We start from the raw sequence: 17,315 nt of genomic DNA, 5'->3' as shown, positions 1-17,315 counted from the left end.
AATCGGTTTGCTTTGTCAGCTCTGATGTCATAATAGCCAGGGTTGTGCTCTCCAAGGAAACAAAAGTGTGCTGCTCCATCAGACTCCCACACTTCAGGAGGTCTTCTGTCAGCATGAAACCTGCTGGTCACTCCAATGCATTTATCGGTTTACAGTTACTAGAAATCCAAACATCAAGGAACTCAATGTTATCTTGATTTGTATGTTACTACTAGATACAGTTTCTTCTATGGTAGATCTATATGTAACACCTTTGCCTGTGCCTTTTTTTAGGCCAGGCAGTTTTATTTGTATAGCACATTATATACAGAATGCAACTTTACATCATCCGGGAAAAAAACCCTGTAGAATAGCAGGTAATGATAATTACACATATGAGGGATAAATAAACAAATTAAAAAGGATAATATGAAAATACATAAAAAATACCAGTTACCATAATTGAAGGTCAGATAATACATAATAAAAAACACAGTACAACTAATTAAAATGAAGTGTACAGTATGATCAGACTAGGACTATGCCACAGAGAGCAAAACTGGCAGCAGTTTGGGCACTTACAGTATGTCATCTGGAAGTTGGTTCCAGAGCTGACCTGCTATACTAACTGTAAATGATCCTTCACTGTGTTTGGTTCTGGAGAGTAAGGAAGTAGATGTTTCTCCTGAGGTCTTGGGGGAATATATTGTACAAGCACATCTGACAATTACTTTGGTCCCAGTCTATTTAGTTTAGTTACCATTCATCAGAGAGAGTGAGAAAAGCTTATGCTAGAGTGTGTGGTTGTGGTTGTGCTTGTGTCTGTGTGTATGTGACCGTGGTGGCTTTCAGCTTCCTCCCCCAGAGAGTTCTCTTTTTCATTTCCTCTGCAGGTGTGTAACTCTGTATGGGCAATTTCCTTCACTTGTCTTTCCCACATTCTCTCAGATTTCTTGCTAAATGAAACTTATCTGTCTGCCTGAAATGTACCCTATAATACAGCGCAAGGGCTAAGCCTAGGTCTTCTGTTACACTATTGTTACGAGACAGACCTGTCTCATTGTGATTCAGGGTATTAGTATAGGCAAATCATATAAAATAACCTTCCCTTGTGGTAAGTATTCAAACAGGATGAGTGTGTGGGTGTATTCATAGTATCTCTGTCCATCTTGACATTGATCGTTCAGTTTTGTGTGTGTGTGTGTGTGCATATGTGGGGTGTACTGAGGTCACTGAAGGCTGATGTCATAGCTGTGCAACTGTGTAGATGTATCACTGACAGTTATGTCCACCGTGTTCTCCAACAGAGCAAGATATGCTCAGAGCATACAGAGCAAGAACACACTCAATTTTGTTCACAGTCAGATCTCACCGAGACAGCTCCATAAGACATTGTATGTAATGACTGTTTATCCGTTATCTCATTGGAATGACATTGTGCAAATCCATGCTCTTGTTTGTGAAAGAAGGGGTGTGAATGTGCCTATGGACCCATTCAAGAGAGTTCCATTATCAGCATCATAGTTGGCCCCACAAGACTTCCTGTTTAACATTCCATATGTTATCTTAATGCAGAGGAAGTAGATTGGGGCCCAAATAGAACGTTCAAGCATTGTTTTTGTTGTTATTGTTGAAAGGGTCTATAAGCAAGGGGAGCGGTGGTGGGGAGAAAGACGGAGAGACTGAGAACCATGAGCGTTTTTTACATTTTGTTTTTATTGCTAAATAGGTCTGATGTGTTGCTTTGTAGGACATATGTTCATATCATTTTTGACAAAGTGAGAAATACCTTTGCCTAACTGTCAAGCTGTGTGTTGTTGACTGTTGGTAATTTGTGTGTGGGTGAGCTCACATAAAAATATGTTTCTGCTGGGAGGTGTGCTTGAGCGTGTGTGTATCTTTGTGTGTGTATATGTATGCTCACGTGTGTGTCCGTGTATGTTTGTGTGTTTCTGCAGTGCTGAGACTGAGCCTCCTCGCCGCTGGTGCTCCGTGGACGGCCGCGTGAGGGATGGCCTCTCTGAGTGACACGCAGCTCCGAGCTCTCAGAAGCAGCAGCTGCAGCCATGGACTGGGCCACCAGCCTGCCTGATAGAGGCTGAACAGACACACACAGACACACACACTGGCGTGGCGTGGCCCTCTTCTCTTCACTTTTTGCAGGACTTCAGGTAAGATCTCCTGGGATACTCACTAGACTACTAATGCTTGTTGTAGGTCGGTAGCTATTGGAGTTATTGCACTGTTGTGACTTTACATGTTGGTTCACTGATGGTAGAATTTACAGTTGATAAGGCAACATGCTGTGTGTGTGTGTGTGTGTGTCTGTGTTGTCTGTGTCTGTGTCATCTGTGTCTGTGTGCATGTGTCACTTCAAGTCCACTCTTCCAAATCTTTTATGAGTGCTGGATTGTGTCATTGTGTGTGTGTGTGTGCGCGCGCACACACGCCTGTGTGTGTGTGTGTGTGTGTGTGTGTTTGGTGCCATGGGAAGTGAAGGTGAATGAGCAGGATCCTGTTACTCTTTCCTCCCGCATGCCTGCAGCTTCTGGCTGGTCATGTGACACAGGCAGCCTGAAGCACCAACCCCCACCGTCACTACCCACTGCTTGGGCACCCAGTGTGTCATCCATCCCTGACTCCCCCTCACTGTCGCGCTTGCTTTTCTCCTCTCTGCTCTTTTATCACTCTCTCAATCAGCAGAATTCCCCAGTGTTATGGCACAAATTGTTAAGATATGTATGGATAGCCGAGATATCAGTTTTTATAGAGCAGACATGCACTTCTTTTCTAAAACACACACACACACACACACACACACACACAGATATTCACAGACACACTCATGCGCACACACAGTGGTTGTCTGTTTTCTACAAGAACAGGAGAGACGTCAGCGTTGATAATCTAAGCAATGACGGCTTTTTTGTCTGCACAAAGGCCTCATAGTGGTGTACAGCTGAGGTAAGGCTCTTTGTGTGTGTGTGTGTGTGTGTGTCTAGTCCTATATTTTCCCAACCAAACGCTTTTAGAGAGGAAATGTTGGCCATTTGAAGAGAGGCTTGTGTGTGACCTGTTCCAGTGGTAAGCCCACATTTCCACTAAATTAGATAATCAGACTCTAAATAGGTTTTAACTCCCACACTCTTCCCTCTTGTCAGGGCACCCTGTGTTGTCCCAGTGAGTTTGGTGCACTGGTTAAATTACAACATAAATGCATGTGCAAGAGAGTGGGTATTTGTTTACAGGTTACAAGTTATGCCTGTCTGACAACTGGTTAGTCCCAGTTTGGTGTGTGTGTTATCTGAATGTTCCTGTTTGCAACTGATCATTGTACAGACGAGGGCATGTAACGGGCTACATTTTTCAGGGGTGGGGGTTTACTGGTGGCCCATCAGGGGCCATGGATCTATATTTACCCCAGAGTGTATGATGAGAGACACAGAGAGAGAGAGAGAGAGAGAGAGAGAGAGAGCGAGACTATCCGTGAGAAACTGTCAGTGAGGTAAATTTAAATGGATAGGGTGGGGGTGGGGGGCAAGGTAGGCAGAGTTGAGGAGATCGTGGGAGACAAAGTGCAAGTAAACTCTAAAGAGATAGAGATGCATGAAGGGGAAAAAAGGTGGTAGCAGGAGGGAGAGGGGAAGAGGAGGGAGGGGGAGGGGACTGAAATAGCAGCGAGCGTGCTTCTTCTGGAGTGCTTGTGTGAATGCCACGGGCGGTGGGGCAGGGGGCAGGTGGGGCAGGGGGCAGGGGGCACGACTAACGGCTCCCCAGCCCAGAGGAGAGGTGAGAGGAAGGAGCTCAGTCAGAGGAGGGGGAGTGTTATTTTAACCCCTCGCTTGCTCATATCCGGCTCAACTCTCTTATGTACACACACACACACACACACACACACACACACACACACACACACACACACACACACACACACACACACACACACACACACACACACCTATGCATGCATACTGTCTTCGTTTCTATCTCTCACTCTCTCATGCACACACACATATCACAAGTGTGTGTGTGTACACACACACACACATACATACGTTCACAGACCATTCTCATTCCTCACTCCTGTCTTGTCTCTCATGTTCCCTGGTTCTCCATCTCATATGAGGAATCGCCTTACCATACTCAAGGACACACAGCATGCCTCTGCCGAGAGCCCTTGACATGTTGCCCCTGCATGGTGCTTACAGTACCATTGCTACGAGCTGTGTGCTGTATATGGACTATTTCTTGCTACTCCCTTGGTTTGTGTTTTGCTGTCTGCACGGTATGTAGATGTATATCTGTACAGTGACGTTCACACATTTCTTTTGCCTCGGCAGCACATACGTAAGCCTTGGGCTCCTTCCTGAGAGCGGCTGCGAGGAGTGGATTGTGGGGTTGCGTCCACAAGCAGGAGTCGGGATTGTTGTATGGAGCAGTTGATGGGTTTTTCTGCTAATGAATTCTGGATTGTTCAGCAGAGGTTGTTTATTTATTCATTTGGCTGAGGCTGTTATACAAAGCAACTTACATACCAGTATGTCAGTTATTTCAAGGGCCAGTCTCCCCGTGGTCTCGCCGTCGTCGCTTTTAAACCAGTAACTGTGAAACTAGACTCTAGCAAGTGTTTAAATGAGGTGAGACTACATGTATGATGGCATGTGGTTGCTTTGCATTATCTGTCTGTCCGACTCCTACAGGATTGTGAAAGGACAGTGTTTCAACATTGTTTTATCAGGTGCCCGATGGTTGAAATGTCGCACATTCAAAATTATTTTGGAACAGGGCATAGTGTTGGATGGGTATGGGTTGCATGGCTTTTACTTTTGAAGCATATCCACTCCAGGGGCCTAAATTATAAAGGTTATAAAAAGTTGTGCAAACAGGTAAAATGTATGTAAGCATCTTTCACCGCAAATATCAGGATTTAGAGAGAAATTCTATGCGGAAAAAGATGCACATTTCTGTGCATCCTTTCACCCATGCACATACAGTAAGTTACACTATGTCTTTCAGCGATATCTGATGATTAGATTACAGAAAAAAAGTTCTGTCCTCAACAGAAATATATAACTTATGTTACTACTTTTGTGGATAATTATCATCACTCATATATATTTACTACTTCTGTGGATAATTATCGTATTTGGCAGACTATATGGTATGCAGCGTAGGCTAATAGCTAACTGTGGCTACACTTATCTCTTATCTTTCGTTTCTGTCTCAGCACGGTCATCATGGAGCGGAAGAGAGGGTTATAGATTGACAAGCTGATCAGGCCACTGCAGTTTAATATGGCTCAACAGGCATGATGATGCAATCACCGAGGCCTGTACACACACAGCACCTCTGTTCCTGCATACAGTACACCCACACACATCCGCTCACACAACTCTCTCTCACTCTGTCACTCACTCACTCATACATAATGACTAATATTACACAAGCATACATTACAACCCACATCTATTCACCCACATGCTTCCACTCACTCACTCACTCACTCACACACACACACAAACACACAAACACACACACACTTTCTCTCTCTCTCATACATTCACAATCCCGTCCTGTCACGCTTGATTCATTAACCTCCCATCCATGCTGCACCCACCTACACATTCACAGACAGAATGGAGAACACATTCATATTTACACAGTCATATACAGTCAGACCCATGCACCCACAGACCTGCTTATAGAGGTAGGAAAACGGGAATTGACAGGCACCCCCCACCCACACCAAGCTAACGACTCTGTAACATTCAAAACAAAAAGACATGCCTGTCTTTTTGTCTTGAATGTTCCAGAGTCGTTAGCTTGGTGTGGGTGTGTGTGTACGTATACATAAAAGCAAGTAGACACATTCGCTTTTTTTTTGTTAGCTTTTTTTAGACCACCAAAATAAATACCCGCCACCCAAAGAAATGTTTGTGATTAAAACCTAAACCATGTCTTGATGTCTTCTATTTTTAGAACAACTTGGAGGCAAATAATTCTTAACATTCTGCTGAGGCAAAAGGTGTGTCTGTCTGTGTCTGTCTGTGTCTGTCTGTGTGTGTGTGTGTGTGTGTGTGTGTGTGTGTGTGTGCGTGTTTCCTGGCTTCACTGCCGTGCTCAGTAGAGCCTTTATGCACATTTAGACACACACATACACACCTCTGGTTTATGCGTTCATTTGTTCAGTTTGAGATGCTGATCCACATAGATAGATAGATAGATACTTTATTGATCCCCAAGGGTAAATTCAAGGTCTCAGTAGCGTACAGACATCACACACAACATGCACTTACAGCAGGAAAAAAAAGTTTTTTATTTATTTATATATATATATATATATATATATATATATATATATATATATATATATATATATATATATATATATATATATATATATACAGTATATATAAACACCACAGAACAATAAAGACAGTAGAAGACAGGGTTGTGCACAATTCGAATTACAATTGAATTGGAATTTAAGAGCCAGTTTCAATTAAACTGGAATTTTGCACAAGCCTGGTAGAAGATAAAAAAAAATGCTAAAATACTAAATAAAACTAAATCAAATATCCACATAGTGTGCTTAAGGATGATGAAGCATGAGGCCCATGCAGGGACTGAACCTGTGATTCTGTATGCATGGTAAGGTGCTCTATGAGAGTGAGTGTGCAAATAAGCAAGTCCCAACAGTGCAATAATAAAGTCTAGAGACCAGCATAAAATAAATATGGACATATAAGAGAATAATGTAGCCAAAGTAATATATAAAAATATATCAGTGCAAGGTTCAAGTAATAGGGTTACAGGTCAAGTATTAAGTATAAAGTGTTAAGTATTAGGTATTAAGTACGGCTACAATCCAGGCTGTGGGAGGAAGGGAGGGGTTATGCATATGTGCTAGCATGTAAACAGTGTTGCAGTAAAAACAGTAGGCCAGTGGACAGTCAGTACACATAAATGGAGAAGGTGGAGAGGCAGACAGACTATGCAAGTCTATCTCTCCTCTTCCCTTTAGTGAAGCATAGAACAATGGCCCTGGGGACAAATGACTTCCTCAGTCTGTCAGTTGTGCATGACGGTGAGCGAAGTCTCCAGCTGATCAAGCTCTTCTGCTTTGTAATAGTGCTGTGGAGTGGATGACATTCATTGTCCAAGATGTTGATCAGTTTGTTCAGGGTCCTTTTATCTGATAATGAAGTGATGCACTAGGATGGTGACATGGGCACTATCCTAGCTGATGCCAAATCAATTCTTTATTTCAATCTCGATTTTGATTTCCAAGGGGCATACCGGTAACCAGTGGTGAAATTAAACTTTGTTGTACAGTAAACTATAAATTAATCTTTTTGGAAATACAGCGAACACATTTTCTTGTAAACAGAGGTTTTAAATGCAGTTTTTTGCTCAGTTTAAAAGAATATGTTATGATAAGTTCATGGAGTTTTGATCATTCGGAAGTCCACTTCAATTGAAAGGACACCAGAGGATCTGCGAGAACAAATGTAAATGATCTCTAAGGTTTGCCTGGTCTCCATTGGACATACAGGATTTGTTAGCAATCTATGATGTTGTATGCCATAGTATGCTATTGCTAGAACAGTCCTCTGAGCATCCGCTCTGTCTACTGACGCACAGAGTCAAGTCTGCCAGTGGAATTGTAGATGGGCAGTTCTGGAGGCTTGCATCATGAGCCAAATCTCATGAGAGGATTATTTTTACAGTTAAAATGGCCTCCTCTGGCAGTTTTGCAACTTTTGCTTTCAGTAAGACTGCCAGTCTCACTTTTGCTACTCACTTTCAGTAGACTGCCAGCTTTAATGGCTCAGTGTGGCGATGTGGATGCTGTGTGCGGGGGCTGTGCTTCACCACCCCCTGGTGGAGAGGAGTGGTAATACACAGGTATTTGGCTGGCTGGCTGGATAGCTGTGGAGGATAAGTATGATGAACTTGCTGGGAGTGAGAGCTAGGGCCACACACAGACTATATAAATCCTCACCAACATATACACATGCATGCACGCACGCACACACCCACATGCTGAAAATCAGGTGTGAAGTGAGGACATGGGCCTTGACATGAATCCAGGTTTCTAGGACTTCCATGTAACCACATGCACAGCGTAAATGTGTATTAGAACACTTCTTGAATCATTCCAGCACTGTATTGGATTTATGTGTTTGTCCCATAAGAGCACAGAATCTTTTTTGACAGATTTCTTTATGATGTGATTCTTTATGATTTCTTTACACTGTATACAGTGCCCTCCACATATATTGGCACCCCTAGTAAAGATGAGTAAAAAGCATTTTATCATGTTTTCCATTGTGAAACTAATCAGAAAAATCACTGAGGAAGCAAATTGAGGAAGCAAATTTGTTCTGAGATTGAAAAAAAATAAATGAATGAAAAATAAATATTTTTTCACAATTATTGGCACCCCTGCATTTAATTCTTTGTAAAATGTCCGTTTGCCAATAAAAGGGTGCAGTCTTGTTCTATGACATATCATAAAGGCAGAGAATAGAAAGCAGTGGATTTTTGTCTTTATTCAGATGGAACAGTACAGGAAGCGAGTGGAAGGTACAGATGGGGCGGGATTGCGAAATTGTGGGTCCTTGGGCCGGATTTGAACCCGGGTTTCCGTGGGCACTCGGACCTGAGTGGGATACAGGCGCTGCAACTGCTTGCGCCACAGCCTGTAAGCAGAGTATTTAAGAGCATTCCTTTTTTACAGAATATCTCTGGATCAACCAGATTCCTAGGTACTCTCTTGTGCATTCTTTTCTGAAACTCACCCCACTGGTTTTCTGTGGACTCTTGAGTTTAATAAACCACTTTTAGCATTTTTGTAGAAGCATCCAGATTATGTTTTTAAAAGCCCAGGTATTTCTTGGAGTTTATGATACCATGACCCTTAATAACGACCTTTGTATTATGCTGCGTTACAGTTGGACTCGTAGGTTGTATTCTCAGTCGTATTTGGAAGGACTATGCAATTGGAACGTGTGTGTGTGTGTGTGTGTGTGTGTGTGTGTGTGTTGAGCAATCACACTCTCAGCTTCAACTCGCATGTGGGCTCAGTTGGTTTGACTAAACCTTCCTAAATTCCCTCACTTACCGACTTGCCCTCTCCTCCCCTCTTAAAACCCCACCTGTTGGCTCTGAGCTCGCTTCACCCTCCTCGGGGCCACATGTGCCCTCACCCAGCGTTCCTAGAAAGGCAGCTTTGGCCAGGGATTAGGGCGTGCCGCCACCACTGCTGTGTGTCCAGTCCACGCGGAACAGTATTTACAGAGGATTCTGTCACCTCGCTAACCACCATTTTATTTAGCGGGTAGAGCGAAAGCTTTCTGGGAAGCGCAGGTGATGAACTGGGGGCATGGGCACAGGGCTTTGCTGTTGTTTCACCACCAGAGGATGTTCCAGGTGCCGTGTCAACGTCAGCAGTGCCGCCTCCGAATCCCAACAGGGGGATCAGAGGGATTAGGCAGGGGTGTGTGTCCTGTGTTGGGTTTATTGTATGAGGCCTCTCACACACAGGCCTCACTTGACCACAAGGTGAAAGAGAAGGCTGCAGAATTACTTGTGAGTTTTATTAGGGCTGGGGGTGCTAAGCAGCCTGAGTGGCCCTGCAGTGAAATAAAGTGCCCCTACAGTCTGGTAGTTTTCTGCATGCAGGCAGATCTGTAACATGAGAATAAATGTGAAGGGGCAGCTCTGCAGTGTTGCCATCACATGGCCATTTCTCTTTCTCTCTCACTCTCTCTCTCTCTCTCTCTCTCTCTCTCTCTCTCTCTCTCTCTCTCTCTCTCTCTCTCTCTCGCTCTCACCCCCCCCCCCCCCCCCCCCCCTTCTCTCTTGTCTTCCTCTTCTCCCACCGGACACAGCATATGGAGAGGATTTTCCATGGCTGGGGGATTAGTTTTTGAGAAATGAGTGTGCACGTGCCGAACAGTCAGGTTTGAGCAGTGAGAGTGTTGCATGTAGTTCAGGTGGATGATTAAATAAAGGATCAAGGCAGAATCATCGGGGGAAATGATATTGAAGATTACCACATTGTGAATGTCAGCACTCGGCAGGGCTTCAGGCAGCAGGGCAGGACGCAGCAGACCCACTGCTGGACGTGTGGCGCCGTCCTCCAATTCCTTCAGCTCAGATACTTCAGTCTATTTAAGCACTTTTATTCATTTAGACACACTGCAAAGTGTGTTTTCTGTAAGCAGAAATGTTTTACTTATTGCTACTGGTACTACTGTCACTATCTGATCTTAAGAACTTTGAATGCACTTTGAATAGAGGTAACAATTGGCTGTTGAAGTTAATGCTCTTCACAGAGCCCAGAGCTTGGACCTGCCAGGCCCAGAGGCAAGCACCATAGGAGAGGGAGATGGGAGAGTCAGAAGCAAAAAGAATAATGCATGCACCAGAATATATGAACATCTTTACACAATCAAAACAACACAACTGCACTTTTAGTGATATTACCAGGAATACACAATTAAATAACATGACTTATTAATGTTTTCAAAAGATACAGCATTCAATGTCCTGGTTGTAGGACAGATTAATTGGTATATAGGCTATGAACTATGCTCATAGGTTTACTGTTATGTATGTCAGTATAAGAAGACTGTGAAACAGAAAACTGCCATAAATAGGCTGACACACTAGCATACATAAGCTAGCACACAATATGTAGTAGGGCTGTTGGAATGAATTTCTGCACAATCTAAATATGGCAGAAGCGATGCACCCACGTTGATCACCACTCCTGACCATTTCAGCGATGTGTGGAACGTTTTTGGATTTCCATCAGAAAACGGAAAAATAACAATGATGTCGTAATCTGCAGAATATGTAGCAGCGAGCAGCCTGAGTAACGCTACACCCTGATAACGCGACACCCTGACAAGCTAGGTAGGTAAACAGTCCGAGGACGAGGAACCGCGCAGCTAAAGCAGGCAAGAATTAGGTTTTTGCCTCCCTCCTCTAGGCTATGCCCGGTGCTTTTGTCACTTCTCTGATGGGCATAATGGTTCATGGAATCGCGGGCCGATAGAAAAAAAGAAAGCAAACTTTTCCCCAATCATTAAATACTTGCTAATTTGGCGTCACCAAACAGAGGCATTCAATAAAGTGGTAGTGGGCGTTCATTCAGTGTGTGCGCGCGTCTGCGCAAAAGAAACTGAAACCACTCAAGTTGCACAGATATCGTTGGTAGACTAGTGTCAATATAACATAAGTCAACCACGCTTTTATAGTGGCATTGGCAATGCATAAGCCCGTTTATACAGTGTAGAGATGCATTGTAAATATTAATAATAGGCTAAATTTGAGCATTAAATATTTAAATATAATTCGATTATTAAAAATAATAATAATTGAAATTCAAATTGGGTTATGGAAGAAGATTGACAGCCCTAATATGTAGACCTATTTAATCACAGTAGAAACTATGCATAACAGTTTGGTGGGAATGGACAGCTGTAAGTGGATCAGGTGAAACAATATCATCGTCCCATAGTGGGGATAGTGGGAAGGTAAGAAAGCCAAAAAAGTCAGAGCTAGGTAGCATTATGCTAGCATTATGCCAATATGTGATTATAGGTTTTGGTGGCGATTCTTTCATACATTTATGGCCCGACACAGAACCTCTCCGGTGTCTGCATGAGAAGTTTAAGGTGCTAAGAGCCTTCATTGGGTTGTGGAAAAGGGTTCACAGGTCTAGATTGAAGTGAAGAGGATTTTTATTTTAAAACACAGATACACAAAATGTTATTTGACCTCTTGTGGTTGTGGTTTAAAAAGCTGTCTTTTGAAGGTGTGTGATTTATCAAGCATTTCATGTGGTTTAAATGTATATTTTTTAGAGAGCAGTTTTACTGAGGATCTCATTGTCATGTTGAGGAAGCAGGTTATCAGGCAACACCATAATTTCCCTTTGGGGATGAATAAAGCAATCTATCTATCTGTCTGTCTGTCTATCTGGAGTGCAGATTGCCCGCTCCCTCATCAGTAAGCGCAGTGAGATGAAGCTGACGTGCTGCTCAAGGAGGGAGTATGCTACACGCTACGCAGCACGGGCACAGCTCCAGTTCTGCACGCTAAATACATTTCCCATACCTGTGGACTCCGAGACAGCGGTGTGGCCCCAGGGACGCCATCCGTGCCTGTTTTTAAGCTTGTGTTGGTTCGCTGGTCACCCACAAGCCCCTTGTTAAAAAAAAGGGCCAACATGATCGGAAAGCGGCGGCTCCTCGGTGGCGAGACGGAATGCTGTTCACGCCACCCTCGGCCCAGGTCCGGATTGGTTCTCTGAACCGGAACACCAAAACCCCATTACCAAGAATGCAGCCCTGAATGGTTAACTGTGTTTATGACCGTTGGTAGGGCGATGTTCAGAGCTCATCTGTGACTTTATTTGTCTTGGGGAGAATGCAGTGCCGTCAGGGCGTAATGGTGTTGTTATTATTATGGAGAGTTCTGAGTTTTGTTTTTATAAGGGAAGTCCAGCCCAGTCTAGACTAGCTCTGCCCAGCCCAGCATGGCTCCACATAGGTCACGACACTCTTGCCCACGCACCCAGACTGTGTTCTCATCACATATCCACTTTTTTTGTGTGTGCGTGTATGTTTGTGTATAGTGTACATACATACATGCATGTTTAGGTATGTGGTTTTGTTAGTGTACTGTACAGAAAATAGTTATGTCTTGCTGCTGCATGTCAGTGGGATTGTGTGGTCATATGTCGGTAGTTTTGTATTTACTGTAAGTGTCTTAATGTCAATGTTAGAGTGTGTGTGTGTGTGTGTGTGTGTGTGTGTGTGTGCGGCTTTAGGAGGATATGTGCTAGCAGCAGGGGGGTGTGCTACTGCTGTAAGGACACTCGGGGGAAGCTGGGTTTAATGATGCGGCCGCTGCTGATTCTGGAGCCATCTGCTGTGTGTGTGTGTGTAAGAGAGAGAGAGAGGGAGAGAGATGCTGATAATAGGCTGAATGTGTGGAAGGGAAAACAATTGAAATGGGGACATGGGTGTTTAAGGGTGGTGCAGTGGAGGCTTTAACACCATCAGCCATGCTTTTCATATAGGGAGGAGGCGAGGAGCTCTTAACAGAGATGATGAAATGAAGAGAGAGAGATGGCGAGAGTGTCCTCTGTCGTCCTTTACGATCACACACCGGCCTAGTGCCAGCTGCAGCATTGGGGAGGATGGGCTGGAGGGAGGAGTGGGGTTGAGAAGAGGAGGGGAACGGGACAGAGTAGGGACAGCACACAGGGCAGCTACCTCCAGCAACCAAACATTTTCACTCCACTCTGATAATTCTGGGAGAAAAATTAAACTACGGTGGAATGACGAGAGAGAGAGAAAGAACTTTTGTTGCTTTTTTGAGTTATTCCTTGATGACATGGACTCGGCTGCAGTCTGTGCTGGCACTGCGGGGCGGGGCGGGGCGGGGGCGGGGGGTGGGGGGGCTGGCTGGCTGGCTATCTGAGTGGTTGTAGGGGCAAAGCCTTAGTGGGTCAGCAGGAGCAGGAGCGGCGGCTAATGGAGGTCAGATATTAGAGGGATTTATTTAGAGCTGAATCCCACTGAACAGACAGAGCCCTGCTGAGAGGAGAGAGGAGGGCAGTTTATGGGGAAGGAGATGGAGAGGGATGGAGAGAATGGAACAGAAGGAGGGTTGAGGAGGTGTGTGGTGGTAAGGAGTGAAGGATAGAGAGGAGAAGAGGAGGTGCAGAGCTCTCTGTCAGTGGGTGAAAGAGGCAAAACAGTGGTTTGGCCTGAGGGAGGAGAGCGAGAGAGAGAGGAAGGGAGGGAGGGAGGGTGGGGTTGATCAGCAGTCAGAGGGGAAATAGACCAGCCCCCCCCCCCCCCCTCCCTTCATAGTCAAAGCCTTACCTCCCTGCCCCCCTCCCGTCCAGATGTCCTCCTCTTGGTGAGGCCCCAGATGGCCCCCCCTGTACGCCGCTTTCACCACCGTGTTGTTCTCTCCCCAGGATTAAAGCCCTCCTTATTAACAATCCCCCCTCCCCTCATCGGCCTCCTCCTCTCCACCGGCACACTCCGCGCTGCGCTCTGATTGGCCGGCTGCCCCAGGGCTGCTGCTTGTTGCAGGAAAACGCAGCGACGAGGTTGGCTCCGCGTCGTCGGGGCGACCATTCAGCAAAGCCCTGTTTGAGCGGCTCAGGCTAAAAATAAAAAAAGCAGGTTTAGGGAGGAGAGCAGAGAGCCTGGAGAGAGACGAATATTGTTTCCCAAAAAAGAAAAGAAGGAAAGAAGAAAAGGATTACCCCTGTGGCAGCAGACGAGCATTCAGGACAGGGTTGCTTTTATCGCTGTAAAAAAGGGAAAACTCCTCATTTGCTGGTGGTCAGCTGCCTGTCCGGTCGAAAGCACACAGCTGCTTTAGAGATGCTGTGATGAGAGAGAGGGACCAAGAGAGAAAGAGAGCAAGGGAGAGAGAGAAAAAGAAAGGAAGGAAACGGAGAGACCGTAAAGATGCTATACAGGACCAGAGCTTGTTTGCGAGGCGGTGCGATTGACGGGGCTGAGTGAAGGTGAAACGTACTGAGAAATGCTGCGGGGATAGAGAGAAGAGCAGCAGAGAGAGCGAGAGAGAGAGAGAGAGAGGGAGAGCTCTGCAGTGTGCTACAAGGACGGTGTACATCAGCACTGGTCGAGTGGACACCGCTCTGCTGAGGGTGTTTGCAACGGAGAGCCGTAACAAAGTCCCCTCAGAGGGCATCAGGAACAGTACACCTAAATTGACATGAAGGCTACAATGTCGATGACTACAACGATGATGATGATGGTGATGAAGCACAAGTGAGCCCGAGATCCTCGCCACGTAGACTCCCGTCCCGTCTTCCTGTCCAGTGGCAACGCCGCTCCCACGGAGCCTAGCACAGATGACCTGGAACATGGGGGACACAGCTGAGTACCAACGGCTCCCCAGCGACGATGATGAGGTAGCCCCGAACCCCATCACCATCATCACCACCTCTGACCATAGCTCTCTGCCCCTGTGTCCTCCTGTCAGTGGGTACCTGCTGTAGGGGTACTGTACCTCCACTGTACAGAAGCAGCGGGCACTGCAGGGGCAGAGTGCTGCCCCCTGCTCCTCAGCTCTCCCCTGCAGACCACAAACAGCAGATGAGGAGGTTCTGTCAAACGTTCTGTCAAAATCTTTCTGAGAAGATGAGTAACCCCACATGGTGTCCCGTTATGGTGTCATGTAAACGTCTGGGAATGTATGTGGGAATGGATGTGGGAAGGGTGACTGTGTGCCTGTGTACTGTAGGTGTGTGTTTATTGTTTCAGTGTGATGTCCATGTCTAGGGGGTGTCTGGTTTCTTTTGATGGTGACATTGATTTTGCAAAATTTGCTATGAGGTTAATACACGGGGGCAGTTAACATGGTATTAATATGGTGTTTTTTTTTTTGTTTTTTTTACTTGCATAAAACACTGTCCTGCGGTTTATACACAATGCGGCTATTATAGTATCTGTTAGCTGTGTGTGTGTGTGTGTGAATATGCTGCGTTGTGGTTCATGGTCTCCTCCTGTGCCCTCGGCCTTGTTCATCAGATCCCATAGTAAAGGCAGAGGAATGTAATGATATCCAGTGGTGACCGACAGCATCGGGGTGGTCAAGCCAGTCTGTAAGGGTTTGGGTTAGTGTTGGGTTGGTGTTTGGTTAATGGTGTGTGTTTGGTTATTTGTGTGTTTGTGGGAGTGTGTCTGCATTTGTGAGAGAGAGAGGAAGAGAGAAAATGCTTCTATTCTCAGCTCCCCCTGCCAGCGTGTCATAATTCCCTACAAGATCTATTATGACAGAGGTGGTGTGTGTGTGTGTGTGTGTGTGTCTTCTGACTCCCAGGGTGAGCGCATACACAGACAGCTGACTCTGCACTGAGTGTTCTGTTCCCACAAAAATGAGTGTTACCTCACCACCCCTCAGAGAGAGACTGTGATGATGTTTCACTTCTGGGGGTTGAAGCTGACCTCATGCCTATGTCACCAGACTGTTCTCTTTCCTCTCTCTCATTCACTGTCTTTCTCTTTTCATCTCCATCTCAATTCAATTCATTTTTGCTTTATTAGCATGACTGTAGGTACAGTGTTGCCAAAGCAAAAAACAAAACCGCATAATAATTTGTACAATAACATTGAGTAAAGAAAAAAAATGTATGTAATCTTTCTCTCACACTTTCTGTGTGTGTGTGTGTGTGTGTGTGTGTGTGTATGTGTGAGCGTGCATCTGACTGTCTGTCTTTCCCTTTTGTCTGTCCTGAAATGAGATTCATCCATTCATATTTAATGGGAGTCACGCTGTTTGTTCTCCCCTACCTGAGGCTGTAATCTGGTTAGTCTGTCGCCTTGATCCTGCCGGGCCCCGGAGCAATGGATAAAAGGATAACACAGGGTCCCATCTAAGCCCCCCTCCACCCTGGACTTTTAATCCTGGCCAGTACACCCAGCTAGCGGAATAACGAGTTTAAAGCCTGTGTTGACCATTTGACTCCCATTTCATGATTGCCGAAGTCCCCTGTTCGGTGGAACTCAGACAGGTGTGGTCACATATACCGCCCATGACTGAATGATCTGGACTTTGCTGATGGCAGGCTGCTTAGAGATCCATGGTGCTGCAAAACATGGTGTAGTCAAGCAGTTGAACGTGTGCTGTACTCTGCCATTGTTATTTTAACCTTTGGGATACATGTGGGCGGTGAATTGTTTGTGTTATTCCGACATGGAGTTTCCAGACTGACGATCCCAGCCTCCAGAGCAGGACCTGCCGGATGCTCTCGCCCAAGGCTGTGTATTGTCAATCAGAAGAGCAGAACAAGTAGAGACGGAGGTCAAGACGAGCAAAGAGGGAAAGAAATGGGACCAAAAGGTGGCGATAGAAATGGAGGTTGGGCATGAAAGAAAGAAACCTTGAAACCAGCTGCTAACTGAAACTGTACATGTTTGTTCAGACAGTATATAAATATAGTTTAAGTAGATCCACCCACATGCTATGAAGTATTAGACAGTATTGTTTTGTTGGTTACTCCCATCCCTATTATCCTTGATCAAATAGATATGGTATTATATTAAGGACGCACCCATTTGGTCCGGAATATATTATACATTAATGGACTTGATTTGTTATTGTCTGGTATTGTAGATGTATTGAAATGCCAAAGGTCACTCCCACATGGGTGTCAGACACCACACTGTGAGTCTACTACTGCCCCCTTGTGGAACATTGATGCACTACAGCAATGAGGATTCCACAATTCTGCACTTTAAGTCTGATGGTGCTAGTTATAGCCGGAT

General features: G+C 45.2%; 1 protein-coding gene across 9 annotated transcripts in view; it reads left to right on the top strand.

Annotated features, from left to right (window-relative positions):
• The window catches only part of tnk2b (tyrosine kinase, non-receptor, 2b), a 65,429-nt gene that overhangs the window by 8,910 nt on the left and 39,204 nt on the right, over positions 1-17,315 (top strand). For 5 of the 9 annotated variants that reach the window (XM_042093219.1, XM_042093203.1, XM_042093227.1 and 2 more), the window contains one exon: positions 1,938-2,150. Coding sequence is in view for 2 of the 9 variants with exons in the window: in XM_042093193.1 (XP_041949127.1) it covers positions 14,900-14,959 (60 nt within the window). In the remaining 7 variants the exon portion in view is untranslated. Of the gene's footprint in view, positions 1-957; positions 1,094-1,727; positions 1,822-1,937; positions 2,151-14,100; positions 14,960-17,315 lie in introns of those variants that run through there. The other 4 variants (XM_042093193.1, XM_042093184.1, XM_042093236.1 and 1 more) reach the window with 3 other exon arrangements.

The sequence above is a fragment of the Alosa sapidissima genome, chromosome 1, assembly GCF_018492685.1.
Source record: "Alosa sapidissima isolate fAloSap1 chromosome 1, fAloSap1.pri, whole genome shotgun sequence".
Taxonomy (NCBI): domain Eukaryota; kingdom Metazoa; phylum Chordata; class Actinopteri; order Clupeiformes; family Clupeidae; genus Alosa; species Alosa sapidissima.
The sequence above is the reverse complement of the archived record's forward strand: the minus strand, read 5'-3'. Positions and strand labels throughout refer to the sequence as shown.